The 26,780-nt window shown below is 40.7% G+C and overlaps 1 protein-coding gene across 10 annotated transcripts in view; it reads left to right on the top strand.

The window, feature by feature from the left end:
* The first annotated feature begins 6,800 nt into the window (after nt 1–6,800).
* Nucleotides 6,801–26,780, top strand: part of LOC120820757 (uncharacterized) — an 82,269-nt gene continuing 62,289 nt past the window's right edge. For 7 of the 10 annotated variants that reach the window (XM_078104200.1, XM_040178885.2, XM_040178882.2 and 4 more), the window contains exons 1-10: nt 6,816–6,937; nt 9,310–9,432; nt 10,052–10,126; nt 10,213–10,312; nt 16,557–16,680; nt 16,782–17,060; nt 17,657–17,737; nt 18,279–18,398; nt 18,717–18,779; nt 26,209–26,253. In XM_078104200.1, the coding sequence (XP_077960326.1) occupies nt 9,345–9,432; nt 10,052–10,126; nt 10,213–10,312; nt 16,557–16,680; nt 16,782–17,060; nt 17,657–17,737; nt 18,279–18,398; nt 18,717–18,779; nt 26,209–26,253 (975 nt within the window). In that variant the 5' untranslated portion in view covers nt 6,816–6,937; nt 9,310–9,344. Of the gene's footprint in view, nt 6,938–7,857; nt 7,990–8,289; nt 8,363–9,309; nt 9,433–10,051; nt 10,127–10,212; nt 10,313–16,556; nt 16,681–16,781; nt 17,061–17,656; nt 17,738–18,278; nt 18,399–18,716; nt 18,780–26,208; nt 26,254–26,780 lie in introns of those variants that run through there. The other 3 variants (XM_078104196.1, XM_078104195.1, XM_078104197.1) reach the window with 3 other exon arrangements.

Raw genomic sequence — 26,780 nt, 5'->3', positions numbered from 1 at the left:
GAGCAGGAGCCGTGACGTCTGCTGATATAGTATAAGTATAGACACGTCAATGCATACATGCACATACATGTGGGAATTATCCCCAATTCTTTCTTTTCATATCCATTTACCTGTTTACCCTATTGTGTAGACATGTATCTATATATCTATCTTTATAAATTAATTAAGTAAATGAAGAAACATCCCGAGCAAAATGCAGTTCACTGAGTCAAAAGTTTGGCTTATAAAACCACATACGCATGAGTAAAAGGATTTTCTTAAATCTTAAATATAGCTGGTATGCCTTTGTTATAACTAGCCAGGCATTTTTGAAGCATCAACATATTAAAAGGGTTTTACTATGTTAGGTATTTTCATTAAGCATTGGATCGTAACATAATAAACATGAATTATAGAAAATATTTATACAGGCCGTGAACAATACTTCAGGGGCAAGTGGACATTGTGAGTATTTATTTAAGATATGAAAATGTATCCATACTAAATGCAGACAAGTCAAGTCAAGTCAAGTGTGTTCCTCAGGTTGTGTGAGCACATACATGTGTGCATCATCCCCAATTCTTTCTTTTCATATTCATTTACCTGTTTACCCTATTCTGTCTAAATATAAAGCATTTTCTGGCTTTTCATTTTTCCGCCTGTTCTCACAGTTTAGAACGCTTAGTGTCAGGAGAAGTACTCCATTTAAGGAATATATTATTCCTTAAATTACAAGAGTATACGATTGTGCAGTCATGCTTCACAACGTCTGGATCTATTGAGACAATTTGAAATTATTGCTTGAGTAATTTCTTTTCCAAGGGGGAGAACATGAGAGTCCACAGTGACATTGAGGCTCAAAGTTTTGGGAAGTAAAAAATCTCTATATTCACATGGAGCAAATTAGTCTGTTACTAATTGGAATTATGTACATTCTTACCAGTTAATTAGTTGGTTTGGAGACTTTCAAAATTCCATTCACTCGAATCAATAACCATAAATCTAAACTATATTTATGCCCTGACAAGAAAAAAATTAACCCAATGTAATTTGTTCTGTACCCATTATTCACTTGTACAAGGAAGGTAGGTCAACTTAATTCATGCAACCTTTCGGAACTGCAAATGCCTTTATTACGCAGCTTGGCAACGTGCCTAATAGCCATGTACCTGGGGCGGTTAAAACAGGCTTGCTGGGAAAAAAATGTTGGAATTTGTCAAGATTTTGTAAATCAAGGAGGGTTTGTGGAATAGATGACTCACATTGGTGTATATTTTTCTTAATCCATCTTTAATTTCCTAATGACATGAGCAAGCCGCAGGGGTTGCTGCAGTTAGCAGACCACAAACCCCATGCTACTTGTTCTTTCACCTAGAAGATGATACATGTGTCGCAGCAAAATCACAGTATCACATCCACCTCTCATCCACTCTTGTTATTTTCTGACATCCCATCCAGCTTTTTCACTCGAGCTGAAAAGCACAAGAGTTGCTGCAGAAAGCCTGCCCAAAAATGGCCAATGGCAATGTCCCTGAAGTGCTTGGTGCCCTATAAAATGTTTCCTTTCGGATATTTAAAAAAATGCACTGTCACCAGTTAATGTGACCTCATCCTGCTGACTGAGCAAGAGTAATACATGGAGCTCATGTGACTTGAAAAGGACGTTGGTAAAGCGTAGGGTTTTTGGTGGCATGTGTTTGATGTGATATCTGATGTGGGGTCACTTTGGAAATGTATTTCAAATTCTGCGTGAGCTTCACAGCAACCTCAACCATCACGTGAGAGGATGTTGCTAAAGAACCCCTTTAAATGAAGTGTACTGTAAAGCCAGTGTGGTTTGAAATGTACATTATACTACCACATTTAATGCAGGATATACAAATACTAAAACAAAGTTGTCATCCAGGGTCAAGTATTCATTCTTTTTATTGTGGTGCCATTAAAAGATGACTGCCCGATTTCTGTTTATCTGTTTATTACTGAATCCTTAAATGTGTGAATTTGAATTACAACACAGTTTATTGACTATCTTTGGTTTTTGGAAAGTGGATTTTTGGTTACATACCTTTGGCCATCAAATTGAAATCGGCCTTTTCTGTACACCAAACATTGCATTGACAAAAAAATAATAGTCAGCTGCTTAAGTGATTAAGAGAGCAATTGTTGGTTGCGGTTTTATGTCATGTAAATTGTAATATGTGAATTACTTTGGTTGATTTTGATTTAACAAGTATCAATTAAAGTAGCCTACACATGTCTTTACTCATGCCGCAGGTTCAAAATTGATACCAAATCACAGTGTTTTAGTTGGTAACAAAGAGAGTTTTATACAGCTGGCTCTGTGATTTCGCCACTGACTGACTTTTCTTTCATTCAATTTCAATAGATGCCTCAGTTTTGTGATCAGATATTCAAGAATGCCCTCCAGCTGCAGGCCAAACTCATACGTTATTATATTGTAATTTTTAATTCTTTCTTTTTATTGTCTACATAGACTACTGGAAGCTTTCATGCCCAGGTGAGCAATCAGAAATGATGAATGCGACTTAATGGCTTTTTAAAAGCAGATGAAAGGTCCACATCAAGTCACGTTTGCATACATATTAATGACACGAGGTATACTGTCTTTGTCCAGTGCTTTGGCATAAGTCAAGTTAGTAAATGGTAAAACGAACAGGTGTTTTGCGTCTAATGCCCTTGAACAACAGAGACCCGACTGCCATATTGAAGAATCTGAATACAACCATCAGCGTGATTGTGCCCAAAGCAATAGTGTTTACTGAGGTTACGTTCTTTAATGTACTGTGCAAATACAAGGCTACACACACTCAAAAGAACATATGCACACACAACTACACACAAAAAATACAATGAAGAGAGTGAAGCAAAGCATTTTTCACAAATACTAACGTAGCAATAAACCGGTTAAAGAAAGCAGGGCATTGGTCACAGCACACTAAAACCGGATGGTCGTATGCTGCTTCTGCTCAGCCATGTAACTTTTGATGTGACTTAGAACATTGTTAATGTTTGACAAAAACAATAAACTATGAACAGATAACAAGGAAACACTTAAACTAAGGTACTACAAACTCCCCTGCAGCTCCTGTTAACACAAGAGTCCTGAAGTCTTTTTGTTTGGGTAAAAGGTCCAGGTCATTAATACCACTACTGAGAGAAGTTCCAGTTGGATCAATACACTGAAAATGTGTCCCATATATCAAAACACCATTCCTAAATCTGGAAAGAAACATAGAATAATTTCCTAATGTTCTGAGATGCCAAAAGAAAAACTCGTTCTTTTTTTTCTCCCCTAACGTCTTCAAAACACTGAACTGTTGTCAATAGATGAGTGGGGTATTTTAAATTTGGGCTTTTTCCTCTCGAGGAATAAATTGCTGACAAAAAATGATTTCACCAACTGCAAAAATTGAACATTGAACATGTTAGAATAACCAGTTGCAGTGTTCTGTCTGAAGAAAAAAGCGTACACAGGTAATGCTGTAATGTCTTGGAAAATATTCTGAGTTACATAAAGAGGGCGCTAATTATGTCAATGTTATGTCTTGGGGTCAGAAACAGCATGACCATCTGTCACAGCTCACATGACCACAGTCATCCTAGTTTCACTGAAGTGTGAACTGTCTTCTAAAGCTGAAGTGCCATGATTTCACATGTATTTCTGCAGTGTGTAGAACATCAAATAGCACATTAAATAGTATTAGAGGTCGAAGAATCCAACTACTTGCAACTATGTGCTTAAGTTTCCAGTATTCAATTTGTAGTAATATGAAATGGAACAATGATGTCCTGGGAAGCTGCTGAGATTTCTGTCTCAAAAATCAACTCAGCGTAGGTCAGGTGAATGGAAATTAATTTGAGCACCATTTTTAAAAATAATTTTAAAAAATGTGTATCATTTTTACAACGATGTCTAACTCTGGCTAATCAGCAGACCTCACTCAACTGTTCTTGTTGTAACTACCAGCTGAATGCCCTAAAGACTCGGAGACGCCGTTGTATTAAGTGAGCATCTTCAGGGTCCTACTAAGTGGAGCACTAACCCCAGAACGCATTCTTTGAATTTGACCTTTTAAATACACGTTTGGCACAAAACACCCACATAATCTGTCTTTTCCCAAGAAAAGTGACTAAGCAACAGCATGGATTTTTCAATCCAAGATTTGGGATTTTGACAATAGGAAAAGTTTCAAAGGAGGTCAATGACAACAATACAGATTTTTGGTCTTTTATTTTTTAAATAACAGAGGATTGCATTCTCACAAAATGAAAGATTTGTCAAGTCTAGTGGGGCCAACAATAAAAGGCTTTTAGGATTCCAGTTGTTCACTCAATGACAGCTAATCTAATGAACTCTATAAGTTGATATTGGAATTTTCTTTTAGAAATTGAGATTTATTCGATAGCATATTTTGTGCCGTGCCGTGTTATATGATATTAGTTACCTTTACCTCAGCGATGGTCCGCCTTGTATGAATACTCTCACAGAATATGTCTCAGACAACGATAATCTCAAGGGTGATGTAGAGCCTCTGGACACCTTTGTTTTGAAGATGTCACCCCAGTAAGATGTGCTCGGAACATTGATGCAGCAGTTAGTGGGCTGCATTTGTCACCTTCTTGCGCCGACACTGACTTTTATGTGTTTGGTGATAGCAAACGCACAGAAGTTTCGGTGATGTATTGCCCTTGAATTCAGGCAGTAGATGACGGACTCCTCAAATACTGCTTAATGTTTGCGATAGGGGAACATTCACTCAGTCGGAAGCTAATATCTTTCAATTATATCACTTATTAATACATACATTCATTTTTTATTTTACTTTAATCAGGTGGCACTATGTTAGTTTCACATCTTTTTACGCAGCGTCTGCACGCGTCAGATCTGAGAAGACAGTAATTTGTGCGATGGGTAAACGTGACAAACATAGCTCCTTAAAGCCCACGACTCACCAAGTATTTTTGGGGCGGTTGCTGTTAAATGGTTCATGATTCAGCATGCCGAGTCGTCGAGGCGCCACACCATTTTCATTATTCCACCATGCCCCCAATCTTGCCCTAGTCTCAGAGGATCATCTCAGCCAAATGACAAAAACCCCACACATTGCATTCAGGACTAAGACATTCAGTTAGTTTCTTTTTCAATTGCAAGAATTTTGAGTTATCCACCGCTGAGAAGCCTGCTGCCACCCCTGTACAATAGAGGTGAAGAAAATTTTATTAAATGGAAAACTGGGACATTTTTTCTTTTCAGAGTTAACAATCCACCAATCTCCCATTGAACAATTTTTATTTCAGGTATTTTGTATTGAAGAAAAGTTCCACTTTTTTAAAACTCTTGCAGATATCATCTCGAAGAGCATTTGGAACTCCATCCTGGCATGTCAGGTTAAAGTAATTATTCGAGGTAAAATAATCTGATGGAAAAGCTGTTGTTCCTGTTGAGCGAAGGAAGCGTCCCTCTAAATGCCTGTACGTCCCTTGTTATCAGGCAGTATTCTATAAACGCTCCAATAAACTGCAGCAGAGATGAGAGGCAGCAGTGAGGGCATGATTCTACCAAACTGCAGTGAACACTGGAGCTTTTATAAAAGCATTATAAAATACATGATCACTGATTGATGATTTCACTTTGTGTAGCGTTAGCTGAAAGGCTCATACTAATTGAATTGAAAGACTCCCAGACCATCATTTTCATGCAAAGTGTTACAGTTTTTTTTTAAATAGAACACATAGCTTTTTATTTTAATCATAAATTACCTGTGAGACAGACGGCAGTTAATCTGCCACTAACAACTATACCTTCGTCCTCAATAGGAACAAAAACAGAGAAAAACCATAATACATTCAATGCTTCTGTTTGTATAATACGCACTAAATAAACACAGCCATCTGCTTCACAGTAAGCGCCTGAGGATCTTAAAACCATATTATCTTTGTTTCTTTCATCTCACGTCTAAAAGGTCACTAAGTTTTATTGTGCGCGTGTCACCCTGCGGTATGAACAGTTACGTGTGCTGGGGGGCCCGAGCACCTGTTTCTGTGTCGTGAACTATTGGTGTGCCGTTTCAACAAAAACAATGGTGGACAAAGTGGCTGTGCTTTAGCCTTCCTTTGCTTTTGGAGAGCCCATTAATGCAGTATTGATGCACCATATAGGCATATTTCCAACATGAGCAGATGCTGTGTGGTTTGTCAACAATGGAGGAATTAACAGCACATAGGTATAGTGGATGTGGAATGTGTTGCCTTCACAGTAAAGAATTGCAACATGGCATTCTGACTAAAATAGCATGTGTTGAGAGGTGCCTCTTTATTAGATGGCATCACCCATTCTACTCGTTTATACATGTGGCATTCGTTGTGTGTGTGTGTGTGTGTGTGGGGGGGGGGGGGGGGGGTCAGACTGTACGGGGTTAACAGACAGGCGCAATTTGTTTCCCACAGCAAGATGGATTATATATTAAGACCCTTTTTTATTGTTCCGCTATTTTTTTTTAATGGTTGACTTAATACTAATGACGGGAAAGTTGAATAAGAATTTTATAAAAATCCATTTGCATTCGCCCTTCTATACAGAAGATTTAACAAAAAGACGATCATCGGTGGGCATTTTTTAATTCCCGCACCTGGCTGTCATAAACAAGAGTCGTCTGGATCCCCGCGGGGCATTTATGTCCCCTAATAAGAAAGCTTTCAGCGTGTGTTCCTCTCGTGGGTTGAAGTCTCTTGACAGAGCATTTCAGTAATAATGACGGAGTGGGAGGGCCACTCGGTGCAACTAATAAGGACTTGCTATCCAGCGGGCAATCGCACTGTGACTTTTATTTCCATGTCCTGGAATCCGGAATCACACTGACCGCAATCACACATGGATTACACTTGTTTCGCTGCTTTTTCTTTGTTTCTGCCTTAGAGGAAAACTTTCTCACCAACTGTAAGTAGTTACGGACCAACATCCAAAATACATATTTTTAAGCTGTTAATATCGTGTTAATTTAGCACGGACTCTCGGATGTTTTGTCGCGTTTTTATCCTCCCCCCCCACCTCCCCCCACCCGGCATGGTCGGATCTCCATAAGTTGTCTGCTGTCCGGGACGCGGACAGGTTTTTCATCCCTGGTTTCGCATCGCTCTGCAGCGGCGCGCGCGTCGCCGTACGGACACTGATAGAATATATACACACGCGCGCCACATTCTGCTACTATTAACAAAACCAAAAACACAACCAGCCAATCAGCGGTCGCGCAGAGAAACACGCTTCTTTAGATGTTGTTGGTGAAGTTGTTGCGCGATGGACCGAAAGTGGCTGATGGAGTGACGGAGAGACGACACGGGGGAGAAAAAAAAACAAAAAAACTTGTCCCGAGTTTTTGTGTTGTGGTTGCCTGCGAGAATAAACTAATTATCAGCTGAGGATTGAAATACATGCAGATGATGCATCAGACAGAATCCAGCTAAACATCCGTGTTTTCATATCCAGGCTTTGGAGCCTGTGCCTGTGCTGCATGCCTTTGGCTGAGACGAACAGAACAACATTACACCTTCACACAGACAAGGAAGGTGATAGCCCCGTAGTGCTGCTTGTCTGCAGCCCATGCATGGTTGCAGTTGTAAGTGGCACTGGTCACTTCATCTCCTGGTGCCATGATACCGTTGGCCTGCATGCAAAACTTTATGATCCGTTGGGGAGAAGGCTCAAGTGCCTCGCAGGATGAATGGGAATGAGTCACTGGCACGATGCGTTTGGATAAAGACAGTAGGCCGTTAAGGCGGTGAGAGTGGGTATCGTGGAAGATAATGTTGGTCACACCGTGCACATAAATTCCCTTAATGTGTCGAAGCTCTATTCCGGTGCGCTGGGGTCAAGTTCAGTGCTCGGCTCTGTCTTCACTCGCTGTTCCCCCGGTGGGACTAGATGAATGAGGACCTGTAAAGAGGGATTATCGTCTTTGTGAAAGGATTACACTACAGGCAGCTAAATTCCAGGTACTAAAAGTTGTCAGTTAGCCAATTTTAAACCAATGTACGTTTAACAAACAGATGTAAAAAAAATCAACACATTTTTATAAGCATGTGTGTAAAATCTGTTTGTGGGCTTTTTTTTGCATTACTTCTTTCGTTTGTAAGTCCTGGATAGAATTGATTTTGTTTTTTTTAATATTTAGCTCTCATCAGTCCTTTGCAGTCCACCTGTTTGCTGTTAAAGCTATCTAGAAGTTAGTCAAAATAGGGTTAGTCAGGATGAAATGGATTAACTTGACTTTGGAACACATTTTTACCGTCCAGGTCGCCGTAAAGAAATAGCCCCTTCTTTGTCAAACAGCCCAAGAGAACGACAGCACTAACTGGAGGTTGACAGGTTTGTTCCCTACATGCGACGTCCTTGAACAAGACACTGCTGACAGTTTACAGATCAAAGCAAACCAAGAACAAAGACTAAAAGTAGACTGAAGAATGGATAAATGGCAAATAATCATGTTCTGAGCACATCCTACGGTCACTGCGACAGATATTGAAAATGAAATTTGGAATATACAGTAGATGAATTCAAATGTAAAAGTAATCTTGTATCTTTGAACATGCACTGCAGATCAACATCTGACATGGTGAAATCTGTGCACAGTTCCACATCTAATCTGCGGGGATGACACACTGACCTAATAAAACACAAACCGTCTGTGGAGAACAAGTGGCAGCTTGGCTCACTAGTTGAGAAACCCAAACCGTAACACAAACATTGCTCGGTGTATTATGATTTAGCAGAAGTATAGGCATCTCCATTCGTCACTGCGAGACAGATGTTCATGGGAAATAATGAATGAAGGACTCAGAATAGCATTCTGGAGATTACGAAAGACAAACAAAGAGGCTTTAAGGACAAACACGTTGGCATGAGTCGAGTGTTAAGAGAATTAAATAGGATTTACATTATAAAATAGATTCCACAATAAAATAAATTCTATATAATTTCATTTAGTGGATGTTTTCTAAAAAGGAAAAGCACAGATTTGAGGTTTATTACCAGAACATTGTGAAAAATGATGTAGACTGTAGGGAAATCTGTTTTTGAGTTTTATCCATCTTACTTTGCCTGCCTGGGAGAGTCAATGTTTCGGTTCCACCCAGCAGAGTAGCGAGTTTGTCATTAAAATCCGTCGAGCTTCATTGCTGTTTTGTTCTCTATATCAGCTCTCCCTCTGGTGTCACCTGCATCAGAAAAAACATTTAGTGCTACCCAGTTGGACCAATTATTAATTATTTAATGCAATAGCATTGTGAAATAATAACTGTTCTTTCTGCATGCAGGTCTTCAAGTGGGACTGCTTTCAAGCGGCCGAGCCATGGATGGCCTGTTAAGATGGACGTCTTTCCTTTGGATGGTACATTTCGCTCCCTGCACTCTTGGAATGGTAGTGAGTGAACGAACAGGTATGTGCGCTCGCGGTCTGGCAACTTCTGTCTTTCAACAGTAGAGTGGCATTTTAAAAGGTATCCGTTAACGTCATTCTCTTAAATGTCCTTGTAGCAACATCGAGCAGACTCTTGTTATTGCATCCATGAAAGGAGGGATCTTTCAATAATGCCGAGGTGACAAATGGATATGTGAGCACAAGGCGGATGCACTGGAGTATTAGTATTTCATGATTGAAGGGGTTTTCTGTTGGCTTTATCATGTCGATAAATAGTCATGGTTGTTATTTTGAATGAATCAAAATCCACCCTGAATTTGAATGGCATCGTTTGAGGAATCCGCTTTTAGTTGTTCGAACAGACAAAGAGTGAAATGTTAGACTTGTAAAAATATCATCAATCAGTATCTCGTGTCAGTTTGTTATTTTATTAGTTTTTACTAAAGTTTCAAGATTGATGGGAGGAAAAATATCAAATAGATTTTCTGCTCTGATCTATTTCTGCTGAAGAACTGGACAGGAAATGCACTGTGGAAATGAATTCTTGATGCAATTGATCACCTTCTCTTCCGTAATACTCCAAACTGTTCCGAGTTATAAATGAACGCACAACCAACTTCTTGGTGGTTTCCCTCTAGATGGCTCTTGTCCCCCTCTGAGTGTAGAGGACCACATGTTTTCTGATGTGTTGGATCGTCCCCTGGACATCACAGGTATGTTCTGAATGGACTCAATGGCTTTGTGAATAACATCAGCTTGTTCCGATTCCAGTGACACACTTGTTCACCTGTTTCACCAGGATTTGATCTCACCGAAAAGTTTCTTCTGCGAAAGGGAACAATCACAGAGGACCTGCCGTCATTTCGTTTAGGAAGCGGCTCACTCATCAAGCCGACAGAGTGAGTAGCGTGTGTTCTGTTTCACTTGGGTTCAGACGTTGGACTCTGGTTGCCAATAACATTGGTGGATAAACTCAGACAGACAGTCTCCATGTCAACCATAGCCCAGTAAATAATCTCTAATAATCTAAATGTATGCTGCTTCATTCCTACCGTCATGACCGCATCATTACCTCGCAATGGAACAAGAGCACTTTTAAGATGCATTCACTCATATGTGGCGTTAAAGCGCAGTCTTCTTCTGGATTAACACCCAGAGGGAACTACTGTTTTGCTCCCTTGTGTACAGGTTCTGTAAATGGATTTATTGCATACAAAGCTGCATGATGCTACGCAGAGCACGATGCAGGTTTAAGCTTGAATTCCTGTGGATCCGGTGATATTGAGAAATAAAACAGTGTGGTTTTCATGAAAGGGCTCACCTGAGCCAAGCCAGAGGGAGCCCGCTCACAGCCATAGCTCCATTTGCCTTGGCTAATAAGGGCAAGCTGCGAGGTAAGCTGTTAGACAGGGAAATCATTTCAACAGAATTAATACAAATTGTGTTCTTTCTAGAAATCTCCCAAAGACAAAAAGTGGGAAATAAAGCAGTGAAAAAAGATGTTGGTGCAGGTATTAGAAACTGGGGATATTAAATGAACTCTAAATATTACAAAGTGAGGCGCCGTTTACTGAAAACATTTATTCCCCTTTTCAAATGTTGGGACAACTTGGTGATTTCAACCTCGGTGCAAAAATGACGACATAGTGGGGATTTTAATGTTAAGCTCTCATATTTAGTGCAACCAGTTGTATCAAGAAAGACCAGTAGCACATACAGCATGCACCTGTATGAGTGGCCAAATATGGCTTCATTAAATATCCAGATTTCAAAAAATGGATTTCATTGTTTTGTGTCCATAAGTAAGAATGAAACACACATCGGTGTCATTCTTCAGGGACGGACGGGGGAGGATATTCTTAGTATTTTTACGTAACATTTTTCCTCCGTCTGCGTGAAAGAATCATAGGGCCAGGTGATTTTTGATCTGCTCCCCTGTTCAGTCAGCCAGCCGAAAATACATTTACCTCAGTCCTTCCCTCAGTGCGCGCCCACAGTGCAAGAAGATTCTGCTTCTCAATGACTCTGCTGACAGCGTCATTGGTTATAGTGGCGCGACTGCGATCCCTCTCATATCCAATTATCTAAGTACTTTGACAGACGATACTGCATGTCAGCTGAGGCAGGAAAGCAAGGGCAATTGCACGAAGCAGGAGGCCCCTCTGCCCCCCCGCCGCCGCAGCCACAAAAACATTGCTCTCTTTATTTGCAAGATATGCAGCGATAGATGGCCGACTCTCTAGATCTTGCTAATGTTCTGCCCGCGCATGTCACCACACACATTATGGCGCATAGATCAGAGCTGACACACGCAAAGGAACATTTGTTTGCAGTGAGAAATTGCCTCGCAAAAAGCAACATGTAGTCAAAAGTGGCCCTCACAGTATTAGAGGACTTTGCTGCAGTGGCTTTCTGGCTGAATAATATTTAAATTTTGTTTCTCCAGCTGTTCAGAAAGAGAAGATGAATGGGTGATTTTTCTTTTTCTTTACATTGTTTTTTGCAGGGAGGTAGCAAGCAACCACATTGCATTACAGTTTCAGCACTAACATTATAGTGTTTTGCAAAATATTCCACAGGAAGGATACACACTCTTTAGACAAATTTGTGAATCGTGTTAATTCTGCTGCATGTTTGTCCTCTTGTAATCGTAAAGATGGTGACAATGTCAGTATGAACTCCACCCGCAGAAAAAAGAACTTCATTTGAATTAATGTGGCTCATTGGTACTGGAATTCTAACCCGTATCAAAAAACTATGAATATGTAAAATCTTCAACAGAATACAGTAAACTATTTTCACACTATGTGTAGAATCCAAAGATACCATAAATAATGGAGTGAGTTTAAGGCACAAAGGAGCCACTGTGGCTGATATCATGTGCGTCAATCAATCACGAGGGTTTGTGTTTGTTTATCAATCTGTGGCCTCGGTGGTTTATGACTCTTGTGTCAGCTAATTAATCAAATGAGTTTACTGCAATCGATTCTGTTCCAGCTGAAGCACTCTTCTTTTAATTCATAACAGCGTCTAGATTTTTTCTAGAAAACCGTGCAAGTCTGTATTTTTGATTTTCTGTCAGAAATATGATTTGTAACCATTTGCATTGCCGCAGATGACCTTTTCTAGTGCACAGCCTCACACCTTGCGGGAACTTATATTTACTGTCAAATCCGCATGCACACTTTAATATGTCTGATGTAGTACAAAGCAGGGGAATAGAACTCAAATACAGGGGAGAACAAAATCACCTTATTGGGCTTCACTGGACATGCATGCACATAGAGGTGAAATTACCTTACAATAAATTAGTATTCATCATGGATCCACATTGTCCTTTGATATTTAGAGTGTTATCTGACGTGTATAGCATTAGCTCTTTTTTCTCGCAAATATGGAATATTTTTGATGACTTACTTGCAAAAGCAGCAAATACGAACAAAAGTGGCCAAGAATTTACAGGTTAGCAAGAACCTGGCTGGTAAGAGGCCAAAGAAAGAGATCAGATCCAATAGACTGGAAAGCAAAGGCATCAACCAACATTGATAATTTGATGGAAATGGCTGGTGTAAATACTGTGGGGGGTAATTCGGGTGACTGGTGGGAAAGAGTGAGGGCATTTGATGGAAGGAAAATAGCCGATCTTAAAAGAAATGCGTTGGCCTGGTGATAAAAAACTAAAGCACCCGCCGTGACAACTTGTTTCATAGTCACAGCGGCAGTCTTGTTGTGTCATGTGATTCTCTACCAACGAACAATTGCGCATCTTGAGAAAATCGAAAGCAATGTTGATTGTAGGAAATAAATGACTTCATTTTCCGTCACACAGTCACGGTGGCAGATCACACATTTTTGAAAGTTTGTTATTGGTGGCTTGTTGCTATCACAATGGTATCTCTCCACTGTGTCTAGAGGAACACTTGTTTACACTGGAATGACGATTACGCAGCACTCGCACAAACTTCAGCGACGCACATGCACACTCAGTCAGTCGTATAACGTCTCTTTGCTTACAAGACATCCTTCTTCAGAGGCGCACTTTGCATTTATTTACAAAGCGGCCCTCTCTCATGCTGGCAAACATTGCACATCCAAAATTTAACAGAAAAGGCGAGTCATGCTGAGAGGAAGTTGTAGTCCTTTCTGGCAGGAATGATGTTGTCGGTGATACAGATGTGAGCCGACTAGTCACAACATTGAGGGCTTGATTGCCACGGCAATCTGACTCCTCCCCACTCATTTAAGGAATCCCCCATAACAGGATTTCTGACAAGCCAGGACACTGAAGCCGCTTCCGGGAGACTACCAGGCCGGTAGTGTTGCTGTGACATTCTGTCATATCATTGTCTTTGATTATACAAGGAGTCGTGCCTGCCAAGCAATATGCATGGTCCAGGACCATGTCCAAGACGGATGATTGTTTCCAGAAAACACATAGTGGTTCTTCATGAAAAATGGAATTAGTTGTGATTGGAACTTGAATGGAAGCACTGAAATATTTTTTTTTTACTTTTTTTGATTATTGCTATGTATATGAAATATTTGCAGATTATTTCTGCAAAAAATAACTGTTGCATAAAAGAGGCCTCACTTAAGATTTTTTTTTTTCTGCTCCTTACCACTGTGGATCTTTCAATGATTTGGCTTTATAACCAGGCAAGACTACTTTACATCGTAGAATTCAACCATGTCTGACAGCATGCAGAGGTCACATGACTTACATTGGAACAACACATTGTTCTTGAATACAGGAAGCTGTTGCAGTTTTATGAATAATAATACAAAAATACAGGCTTGGCAAAAGCATAAAGTATGAAACAAGGGAATAAAGTTAAAGTTAAAAATTTAAAATATTAAAAAAGTAAAAAAATATTAAGCATAAAGTGCACTAGCGAACAAGTGACAAAGTGACGAGTGACGACAAAGTGATCAATGACAGTTAAAGTGACATGTGCAGTGTGCAGGGGAGGGACCGGTGGAATGTCAGAGTCAGTCACCGGGGGACCGGGCTCTGTTGATGAGCCCGACTGCCGACGGGAAGAAACTGTTCGTGTGGCGGCAGGTCTTAGTCCTGATGGACCTCAGCCTCCTGCCAGATGGAAGGGGCACAAACAGTTTTTGTTCGGGGTGGGAGGGGTCGGCCACGATCTTTCTAGCTCGCTTCTGAGACCTGGAAGCGAACAAGTCCTGCAGGGACGGCAGATTGCAGCCGATCACCCTCTCTGCAGAGCGGATGACACGCTGCAGCCTGCCCTTGTCCTTGGCTGTGGCTGCAGCGTACCAGACGGTGATGGAGGAGCAGATGATGGACTCGATGATGGCCGTGTAGAAGTGGACCATCATCGTCTTTGGCAGGTTGAATTTCTTCAGCTGCCTCAGGAAGAACAACCTCTGCTGAGCCTTCTTGGTGATGGTGATAGCTGATGTTCAGCTCCCACTTGAGGTCCTGGGTGATGATGGAGCCCAGGAAACGGAAGGAATCCACAATAGTGACGGGGGAGTCACACAGGGTGATGGGGGAGGGTGGGGTTCTGTTCCGCCGGAAATCCACAACCATCTCCACTGTCTTTAGAGCGTTGAGCTCCAGGTTGTTCTGGCTGCACCAGGACACCAGATGGTCAGACTCCCACTGTAGGCGGACTAATCCCCACCAGAGATCAGTCCATGAACATGCATTTACTTCAAAGAGTCTGCGTTTAAAACCAACCTACAGCCATTTAGCCACAAATGATCAAGAACTTTAACCTTCTGGGCCCTTAAAGATCAAGTGTGCCACACTGTAGACAGAAATGTTATGAAATAAGAGTAGACTTCATGAGGGACTTTGTAAAGAAGGGAGTGAACTCCAAAATACAGCCCAGTAATGTGCTTCACAGTGCTTCTAAATGTATATTAAACCTGCTTAAAAGTATTGTTCCCTAAGTTGCAGTGTTGTGCAAAGGCTGTTGGGGTTTTTATTTACATTTTTCTTTTTTTGTTTGTTCCTGCGCCTTTTAATCACGATGTGGTGAAACACATTTGCTGAAAGTAGTTAAGTCTACATGCAGCGTGGAAATATTTTGTGTTAAATGTATTTAATAAATCCTAGTTTTTTTTATAAATTACCCTGCCACTTTTCATATTGATTTGCGGCTAAAATAGTCCTGCAGCCCTTGGGCAACAAATAACCTTCCCAGCCCTTGGCCTCTCAAAGAGGCATTTTTCGGGAGCTTAACTTGGTGTATTTATCATTTTAGTCATGTACCGTTTCCACCAAAATCTCAAAGAACTCAAGAGACACAATAGAAGAAGGTACGAAGCTCTGAGAGAATAGCAGATGATATATTGGAGTGAAAACTAATTTCCAACCTGTCTAAAGAAACTCTCTCTCTCTCGCTCCCCCAGGCTGTGCTCTGCCTTCTCAATGACCTTATCATTGAATTATTATTATTTTTGCTGATCATGATTCATTATGTTTATGCTCTTCCAGTTTTCAGTGTTAAGCTGAGTTCAGAGTTAGAGCAGGAGCCATTGCATTTTGAAGGGTACAATGTTTTTAGTATTTAATTTATGCATTTATCTTATTAGCAAGGGTGCAGGTTGGGAGACGAGAAACCGAATACATTCATTTGGAAGTGTGATTGGAAATGATAAATACTCTCACTATATATTTCCTATTTTGTCCTCATAGTTTGCTTCCGCTGGAACATATTTTCAGCTGTGAACACAGGATCGTTATTTGACTTTACAGAGCAGCCGAGGTCATACACATAAACCTATAATGGCTCTGCACCAGGCAGCCATAACTGTAGCACATCTCAGTGAGGTAAAAGATTGCCTTCTGAGAGTTTCAATCAATTTCTATATGTTTTCATTATCTGAAAGACAGGGAAGTCAGTACACAGTTCATCAGGCTAAATCTAGTTTGTCAGGTTTATTTATGTGCGTGATTCAGCAGCAGGAAGATATTTAAATGTTTTATTGATCATTGAGGTTGATTGGCCGGTTCATTGTTCAGCCACTGAAAGCTCTAAACGAGGGAACATACATTGTTGTGACAAATGAAACCTGACACTGTCATCTTTCATTTCATAAAATTGTTTTCACAATGATTTAATATGGAAATCTTGGGATAATCTGACTGTTTTATTATGTCTTCTTTAGAGCGATATTCCCAAATGGGATTTCAAGTGAATACTCCCTTGTTACCATCTTCCGGGTCAGAAGAACTACAAAAAAAGATCGTTGGTATCTTTGGCAGGTATTCAACGAGTCGGGGGACAGTCAGGTGGGCCCCACTATGTTTACGTTTAATTTCACATATCAGATTCAATATGTACAAATACAATAGAATATCATGAGATGGATGTTTGTTTCTCTGCTCATCAGGTATCTGTTGTTGTTGATGGGGACAAGAAAGTAGTGGAGTTTTCTTTCCGGGGACTACAGAACATTCTCCGCTACACGTTTAAGAGCCGCGACCTACATGCCCTCTTCGATCGGCAGTGGCACAAGCTGGGCCTTTCAGTGCAGAGCAACATCGTCTCCATTTACATGGACTGCAAACTGATAGAAAGGAGACTAACGGGTGAGAAGGACAGCGTTGACCCCAGTGGGCGCACTCTCACTCTCATCACCACGCGACTCGAGGATGGACGATCTGTCGATGTACGTCCCATGCAAAATATTTATCTGTCTCTGTCTGTCTTCCTTTCAGTCTTTTGCTAAACCTACACTGTTATTTGATGTAGTCAGTCTGCAACTCATCTCCATCAATAATGTGTTTTTGAAGTAGTAAAACGCATGTAAAACACGCCTCATGGCGCTTATTTTAAATCTCTGTGAATCCTCTATTGTGCCGTATATGTTGGGAATGCTCATTCTGCCCCAAAGGGTAAAAAGAGTTTTGGTCAGCTCGTGCCTCAGAGCAGAACTTGGCTTAAGTGCCTTTAACAGCTGAATTCTTAGTACATGTGATTAGTAAAGCTGTAAGTCAATGCATCTGCAAAAAACACGGTAGGGTTCCTGCTGTGCTCCGGAGCAGCTGCACTTCATGCAGAAGCTGAAGCCTTTTTGATATAAATACAGTGTATACGTTTTTGAAGTGTTTTGTTAGCAAAGGAACGGTTGGCAATTTAACAGCTTCTACGCTCTTAACAAGTGAAGAGCTGATATTTTGTATGTAAAAACAGGAGCACGATGGGATGATGATGATACTGATGGACGATGCTGTAATGTTTCTTAATGAGAGCTGTTTCCCACAGATTGAACTGAGAAAAATATTGATCTACTGTGACCCTTATATGGCTGAAATGGAAAATTGCTGTGAGCTACTGGGGCCAAAGGTAAAACGCTATGATTCTTCACATAACTGCCTTTTATCATTCATAGCTTGTGACAACATTTACCATATACAATACATTTCACAACGAGAGCATTTAGAAGATCCTCCAAATTCTGAGACAGAAAATCGTACATCAATAGTCCGAGGACACACGTCCCCAGATGGAAACTCAATAGCAGAGATCTTCCATCACTGGAATCAATTCGAACTAATGTTACAGTGATTCCAAATGGAGAGATGACCTTTGAACCCTTACCATTACACGTCTCCATAAGCATGCTGTCATGTCGGTGTGAAATTACTGGGAGGGAATCGTCACAACCTTGAGGGGATCATATCACTGCTGCTCCTCTTAGTACTACCCAGGTTTCCCAGCACAGTATGCATTTTATTTTTGACATGACATAAATATTTCACAGCAAATACCGAGGTGACTCCGGGTTAACGGCGCCGTGTTACGAGGAATCCGGGATTCTGTAGCCATGTTGCTAACGTGACACAAAGGAAGGTGGCTAAATGGTGAAATCTCTGTATTGATTCAGTGTGAAGCCGAGAAGACCTTTAATGGGACTTCCCCTCCCCTGGTTACAGCCCGGCTCCCCGAGACGCTGTCCCTCCCCACTTCACAGTCTATTGACAGGTGTCACTGTACAGCTGAAAAGGTACAATAAATTCCGCCCCAACAAGGGTCTCCAATTGAGTGTAATGTCTATTGTAACTGAACCAGCGCTGATTAACGCTGATGTTGTATTCCAAAGGAAAACAGACAGTAAAGCCATGATGCATGTACAAGCAATGATCCCAAACTGTTTGAAGATGGTAAATCTGCAGACCGCTATTAATTTGTGATAATGGCAGAGCATTCTAGTAAATATTTACGTCAGATTATTATAGGTGGTATGTGAGTAATGTGAGCAGCAATGGCCACAAGTTCTAAGTAAGTCATCTTTAAACCCTACTAATGTATAATTTGTGCACAGGGGGATGCTGGTGTTCCAGGTGTAGCTGGAGTGCCAGGAATAAAAGGAGAGAAAGGAGACAAGGTATGGAGAAACATACTTTACGATATTGATACACGCACTTATTTATTCTCTGCATTTAATCAATAGGGAACATGCTGGGGTTAAGGGAACGTTTTATGTGCAATATTTTTCCTCCAGTCTACACTTAAGAAGGCGGACAGCAAATTTAACATCCAGGGTTCACTGTAATACAGAAACATTCACTGAACTATAGAGTGTTTTGTCCCATGTTTTAAATCGTACCATACTTTGGTTCTAAAGTGATAATTCCAATTGCTACTGTGGGTTTTCTCTGTGGCCAAGGTCCAAATGTGAGGAATGAGGGCATGTCCCTATAGGCCAAATATTATACTTTTTCAGGAAATAATTCTCTCTCTCTCTCGCCCTCCTTCTCCCTCTCTCGTCTATGCTGTAGTGTCTGACAAGGGGTCGTGTTCACACATCAAAGTATAGATTCATTTTCTCTCGGAAATCGTTACATTTGTACAATCGCAAGAAAAACAGTATGATTTTTACAAGACAGCTTAAAGGGACGAGCGGTAAATGCCCAGTCACTGAAAATTGCCGGTGTTGGTTGGAGAGCGAGAAAAGAACATGAATTATCCACTGAATACCCAAACAAAGAGCGGTATTTTTCTCTTGACAAATCACATCGTACGTGAGTACGAGATCCCCCTTTTAGCTGTCTGTGCAAGGTTAAACACGAACGAAGGGAGTATGCATGCCGCTACGACTGGGATTGTTAGGAATGAGCAGGTGCTGGTACTGTATGTCTGATACGACCACATGGCTTCTGGGGGTCAGTGTCCCATTCAACATGATGCAGCTGTGGGATTAAGATACGTAGTATGACTTGTTTCTGGAAAACCTCTCTTCTTGGAAGGCACAGTTTCAAACGTTTATTTGTGAGTTTCAAATAGTTTCAGCTTTCGGGCTCAGCAGGGACATTTGGAATAGTGGTGATTCCTTTGCGCTGTCTAAAACATATCTGAAATTAGTTTAGTGTTTATTACTAGTGGAGTTTCACAGGAGGCAGCACCTAAAACAGCCGCCATGACTTTCTCAAATAGCGACGTATATACATTGATGTTGTTTCTAACTGCGCACCTAAAGAACTTCTGCACATTTGTCGTGTTTACGGAGCTTAACAATGATTTAAACATGGTTTTCTAGAGGCCATTCCATTTTTATTTCTGCTGGCCATGTCAGTGGCACACACTGTTAACAGCTAAAATCTAATTTCAGGTCCTCAACAGATCAATACTTGGCACCAGTTGTTTGCGTACTACACAAGAGAAATTCACAACAAATCCTATTATAGCCTTAAACACTAAATCAATGAAGTTAAGGAAAAACTTGAACAGGGGCAAGACGTTCAAGACTAACTGGCGCAGTTGATGACACACACTCGTGTGTTTTACTCAGAAAGGAATCGTCCGCATATTTCTATGAATTTATTGGATCCAATGTTTGGATTAATAGTGTTTGTACGTCATGCGGTTGATTTATGTTATGGCTGCTACGCAGACAATTTATACAGCTTTTTATTACAACTAATCTAAACCAATATCGTTGCTACAGAGAGCATTAGATTTTATGGCATTCTTGATTGTTTTTGTAAATATATAGCATGATCACAGGAAACCATCAATAGGGATCACAGTTATAATGTGACTGAATCACTTCTGTTCAAATGCTGTTAAAACAATTAGCTCATAATTATTGAGTCATAGATGTACAGTGTTCATTTAGGGGTCTTTAAAAAATGACATTTGTGAAACTAATTTCAAACTATAATAATTATATTTTTTACTTTAATGCCATAAAACTCTCACGGTCTGCTGGTTACCTGAGGCCGCAGCTGACTTAAATTATGATTTAGAGAAGAGAGTAATTTTCACTTTATGTAAACTGAAAAATGCAGGAGAATAGGAGAAAAATTTAGACATTTTTGTTATGATAACTGCTATGATCAACTGCTTACAGTGATAAACTTCATCTCAGGTTTTACGGTATTTTTTTCTGCATTTGTAAAGTATAAAGTAATAATTTTTATTATAGTGTTAGGAATGGCATAAATGTCTGAACTACTCCTCCCCACCACAGGTTCCTCCTTTTGTTCATTTAAATCGTTCTGTCGTCCCAATCCTCTTGTTCATCTGCTTATATTGGCATGCAATTAATTGTTGTTTCAGAATGAGAGCTGAAACCAGTGTGGGGAAAAAAATGTCTTGGTTGAATAAACATCAGGCAGGGAGACGTATTGAAATGACGAGTAAAATCATTACATTTACAGCCACAGCAGCAGCCCGGCCTCTGGCAATTAGTACAGTCACAGTGGTGCATTCAGAGTGATGCACTAAACTGATTAGGATTTTGAGTGACTTCCCACAAACCACAATTGCTGTTTGATAGACTTGAGCTTTAGGGGCTTTAGCTTTGTTATAGCATAAATACCTGGAAATCAATCATCTTGTGCTACATGCTACTGTAAGCGATTGATATGCATTCGATTTAAAAATGCAGGCAGAGCTGCGTGTGACATGATGTCGAACAAGATCCAGTGTGCTATTTACTAGCATGGAGCAGATACTTGAGGACAACAACTGTTTTTCATATTCCAATAGTACGGGGGGATAAAAACAGCATGAATGTGAATTATTTTTAACAATGTGTGCAGTATATCAGAAGCATCTTGCTTTGACATAATCATATGTAGTAATTGCTTTTCTCTTTTTGCCCCTGACATTGTTGCACATTAATATGTCTGGTAAAATGAATAGGAGGGGACCTCTGTTTAATTTATATCTATCCCTGGATTTCCAAGGGAGTTCCAGTGCTGCACTGTTTTAAATTTACATTCTAATACATCTAACAGGGATAACAAAGCCATAGAAAACACTATTAATAAGGTAACCTCATGGGACTTTCAATTAGTAACACAAGAATTTCACTCTGTTCAAGATTAAAAAAGTAGTCAGAGTATACTTATTAAGAACTTACCCTTACTGGTACAGATTAATCCTAAAACATTTGGGGAATTTAGAGCATTTAAAACACCCATAACGAGAGGTGCAGGCCAATCATCGTGACCTTCACAGAGGTTTCCTTCGGAAAGTGTGCCGGGATTACTTTGGCTGTGTTACTCCGAAAGAAAGTACTATCCTGAATTACAGGCGAGAGTTTGATGGAGGATTCTAATGCACTGCAAAGGGATTAAACCGCTATGATTAATCCAGAATCCCTCAGGAAATTAAATAGATAAGGATTGGGTCATAAGAATGCAGCTTACTTGAAAGGAAATCCATTTTCTATGGCCTTGAACATAAACCCTTGCAGCTTTGCAGCTCCTGCATGTACACGCGTTAAGAAAAAACACAGGCATCATGGCCAAATTAAAACGTCTTCCCCTTTTACAATGCCTTCAATTTGTTTTTGACCATTTAGAACACTCCGGCCCCCCACGGCTTGTGTTTTCAATTAGTAGCCTCTAATTCAATTTATAACCATTGTACCTCGCAAATGAATAGTTCTTGGAATTTTATTGCACACGCTTCATTATTTCGCTCACGGTGAATTTCAATTAGTCGTCAAAACCTTCCATTTTTTCCTATCGTATCCATCAGTGTGAAAATGTTATTAGCTTTTCTGAAAAGGGGTTTTGTACCAGTAATTACATGGTAAATGTAAATTAAAGAAGAATTGAGAGCACTATGAAAAATATACATTCACATATTTTTTTCTTTTTTCTCAGAAGCGTATCTGTTTTTAATGAATCCGCATCAGCAGCCGTGAATTTTACTTTGTCTCATGAAGACCGTCTTTCCAGGGAAAATATAATAACTTGCCATTTCTCATTGTCTAGTCAAACAGCCGTATTTTCACAGCAGTATTTAAAATTGTAGACTGATAGTGTTTTCTAGAACGATGTGGTTCATAAGCCATCCTCCGGAGATGGCATCTCAGTTATTAGGATTTTCCACATATCCCTTTTTTTCCTAAACAAAACCCTATTGAATTTCAGTAATGAAGATGTGAACGTGAATGGAAATCACGTTTAATTAGATTCTTAGCTTGCAGCGAGTCTGTGTGAGCTTAATTCGTTACACAATCTACCTCCATCTTCTATCTCTTAAAAACACTGCGGACTCCACCAGCCTGTATAACGTCACGCCCCGCTTTCTTATGCAATTGCCCTGTCCCGCCCTTTTTCAAAAAATAATTCATTCATTAAGATAGTACAATGAACCCTAACAAGGTTCAGATGTGTGCTTTCCAGTTGTTGGGAAACCCTACCCTGATCTGCAGCTGCTGAGACACTGTGTCAACAGTAACTTGCGGAACAGCTGCTGGAGAAAGATCGCCGCTGAAATGACGAGCCGTCACGAAGCTGTTCTCTAATGTGTGAACGAGAGACCTTTCACTAAGTGTTCCGTCTGTCGCTTCCGCGCTCAGAGGGAGGTGGGGGAGGAGGACAGGCCTTCAGCGAAGCCAGGGCAGGAGGTAGGCTACTCACTGATGGAACAACTTAAAAAAAAACGTACCATCAAAATTCTCAAAGCTGTGATTAAACTTGCGATTGACATCTACTCAGGTGAGAGCCCCCGTCTGCTTTTTGCACACCTGAATACATTCTGCTTCAGGTTCAAGCCGCAGTTTCTTTTGATGCAGTTGATAGCAGGTGGCACGTATTGCTGGGTGATTTATGGAAACTGTCCCGGACCGTCTCTGAGATGATCTTCTAACATCATTGGGTGGAATCGCTGGCTTGCCTTCGTGTCGACCTCGCAGCGGCAACGCTGAATATGAAGCGATCACAAAATCCGATGAATTCAGCTGGCGGGTGCTCGTGGGTGGTTTTGCGCTGAATGGCGCTTTTGGTCCCAACCGGCGCCAGCGCTCCTGGCTTGGCCCGGGGACCCGTTGGCCACAGTTGGCAGCAGTCCTGGCCGCGAAGCCGGTGAGGGATTGTAGTAGGAGAAGGTTGGAGAGAAGTCGGGGGTTCCGCGGGTGAACATGAGTTATGCCCTTCAGGGATCTCCACAAACTCCACTCGCTGTGGAGTCAGACGTTTAAATTGTGAGGAAAGCGCACGTTCTAATTGAAGCTTTAAGACTGGCTGAGTGCTTATTTTGTAATTGGATGCTGCTGTTACAATCCGAGTAAAAAGAGCTGAGAGAATTGATTTCACATGCTCACTGTGCATGTTGCTTCCTTATTGCATTCTAAGATACTGCCATCCGTTTGATTGAGGGCCATTAAATATGACATCTCGGACGCCTGTGTTTATCCCTTTCATCTCTTTGGGAATAGGTCCAATCTCTAGGAAGCACCATTTTTATGTAACGCCAGTACATGGCTGTTGTTTCCATGTCTCGGAGTAAGAATGTCCTCTAGTAATTCCATTGCATTGGAAAAAGAGGGTGTGGGATTGTGATTTTATCTTGAAAATGCACCGCAATGAAATATTCATATCTGCCAGACATTGCATTGCATTGTATAAGTGATTGATTGTACTGCAGATGGTTGTGGTAGCGGCTTGTGCATCAGCATAAAAAAGTATAATTCCTGGACGTGAGTGGTGGCTTAATCCTGATTTATACATATAGAAGATGTTAAGCTCACTGTGGGGGACATTTGCAGATGAAGCTTGATACTTAATAATATGGAATAACACTCAGCAGCACAGCATCTCTCTTTCTGAGATGAAGTTTAGGAGCAGTTTCGCCACACAACTCCGACCTCCAACAGACCAACCAGTAGTATTGACATTAATGCTGAGCACTATGTCTCATAGTAATTTCTACCTCATATCTTATACCTTAAACTCATCCCCTCATCAATTAATCCGGTTCTGCCCTGTTTATATTTGACCCTCCTGTCTTACATGGTGTCCCTTGGACAAAATCCCACACACTCAGCCTCTTTTGTCCGCCCCAATGTGAGAACAACGTCATGCAGCTGTTGAGTAAAGATATGGTGTCTCTCGGATATTATAATATGGCAGTTTGCTTGAGCTTTGTGGGCCAGCTGAGGTCATGAAACTGTATAGGTTACACTCTCACAACAAGTTCCAAGATGTCTCCCATATTTCTGGCGGAGTGTGTGGAAAGCAGGGGGCTCGGTAGCTTAAGGAGAATCAGTGATCAGAACGATATTCATGGCAATAAGCCTCTAAGATGCTATATTTGTTGGAATAAGCCTTTCCCAGCTTATTCCATACAGTATAATATTACCTGTACTGTAGACTTTGCTGGAGCTGGATTTATGCAGTGATACAAACAATATTGCTTGGAATTTGCTATCTGGTTCCCAACATGTGTGCGTGGTTCCCTGCTAAGCTCAGTTCAAATTAAGCTGAAAGTGAGTTTTTTAAGGCTTAGAGGTGAACTTGAGTTATGTTATGTCTTCAGTTGAAGAGGACAAACATATCTATTCTCACACCTTTAGCATAGTTTCACTTTCATAAATAGATGCATTCAGAAAGGGTTGCTTTTGTCCTGGCACGTGGCACATGACAGTGTCATGTGAACCCCAATGTCACCTTGGCGACATGTCGGTATTCGCGTGTGACTGCCGACACACTTTGGTATCCGCAATAACTCATTTTACATACATGATCGAAATAGCATACTTTCATCAAACAGTCCATCTGTGCGGCGCTTTGATTAGATTGTGGAGCCGCGTGGTGCTTCAATTTGCATGTTGATGTGCTCAAACCGTTAATTTGTGACTACTAAAGCTCCTAGTGTCAAACCGAGAGACATCCTCACATTGACTAAAAATATTCCTAATGAATCTATTTAATGTCTCATGTTGGTGTTATCTAATCATCTTCGCAACACTAAAAAAATATTTCACACTCTCCTCCCACACAATCCCTTTTGACGTAAACTCATTGGATCGTTGCCACCATCGCTGTTTGATATCTAACCTGCTTCTTGCAAATCATTTACACATGCGTGGTGACGCTCATCTCTTGCTGGTTTTATGGAACTTCTCAACACAATCTCAAAATAAAGCGGCCCACAGATTTGAGCGGACCTTTTGAAGCACTATTTGGCTGTTTTTTCCGGTGCACTTTACTGCTGACCAGAATTCTACTTGGATGGAAATCATCTGCATCCCCTCCTCATCCTCTTTCGATTAAAGCCGGTTGCAAAGAAAGCGAACTAATAGTTGTCGGGGCTAAAACTAATTCTCTGCAATGCAGGTCCCCCTCTGCAATGCAGATTTTAGGAATTACACTGTCTAATCATGTCTTATCATATATGCAACATTATACAGTATATTCACACTCAAGAATCGTGTCATTAAAGGAATATTTACTTATTTACTACTAGCAAATGATTAAGACCTTCAGGGTGTAAAAGTGTAGAAAAACAGCTGTATGTATGACCCTTCCAAGGGCCTTTTCCTGTCCTTTTAACTTTCAATCTTGTCATTGCAGGGGGAACTTGGATCAGATGGGAAAATGGGAATCAATGGGGAGAAGGTAAGTACTTCTATCTCCAGCAGACATATATTCCATACATAGCCCATCAGCCTGGTCTAGCTTCGTCAGGGAATCAATTCTTACAGGTTTTTCATTTTCTGTGTTACGCCCGGTGGGGAAGGAGTAAAGCGCAGGTTTCAGCCTGTCTGTTTTCAGGTGCCTGTCATATCTGAAGAGGATTTAGGTGTGTTCGAGCCTGCAGTGTCCTTCTCTAGTAAAATCAGTTGATGTGTGTGCTACCATAAGCTTTGCATACTAATGGGCTAAACTCATTTTTCAAATAGCCATCGTCCCTTTTCTGTCATCCGGGTTAAACTTTACTGCTTCATTATAAATCTGTCTACAGTGATGAAACTAGTGTATGAAAAGTACCACAACAACAACAACTACGAGGAAGGATAACGGGTTAAATTAAAATGCCTCGAGTGATCGTGTGACTGGAAAAGTACAATCCCTTCAGTTTTATTTTATTCAAAGGATGCTTTATGTTGCATTGGTTCGCCCCAAATCACACTCTCAGTAGACAG

The sequence above is a fragment of the Gasterosteus aculeatus genome, chromosome 6 (genome assembly GCF_964276395.1).
Source record: "Gasterosteus aculeatus chromosome 6, fGasAcu3.hap1.1, whole genome shotgun sequence".
NCBI lineage: Eukaryota > Metazoa > Chordata > Actinopteri > Perciformes > Gasterosteidae > Gasterosteus > Gasterosteus aculeatus.
This window is presented reverse-complemented; position numbering and strand designations above follow the sequence as displayed.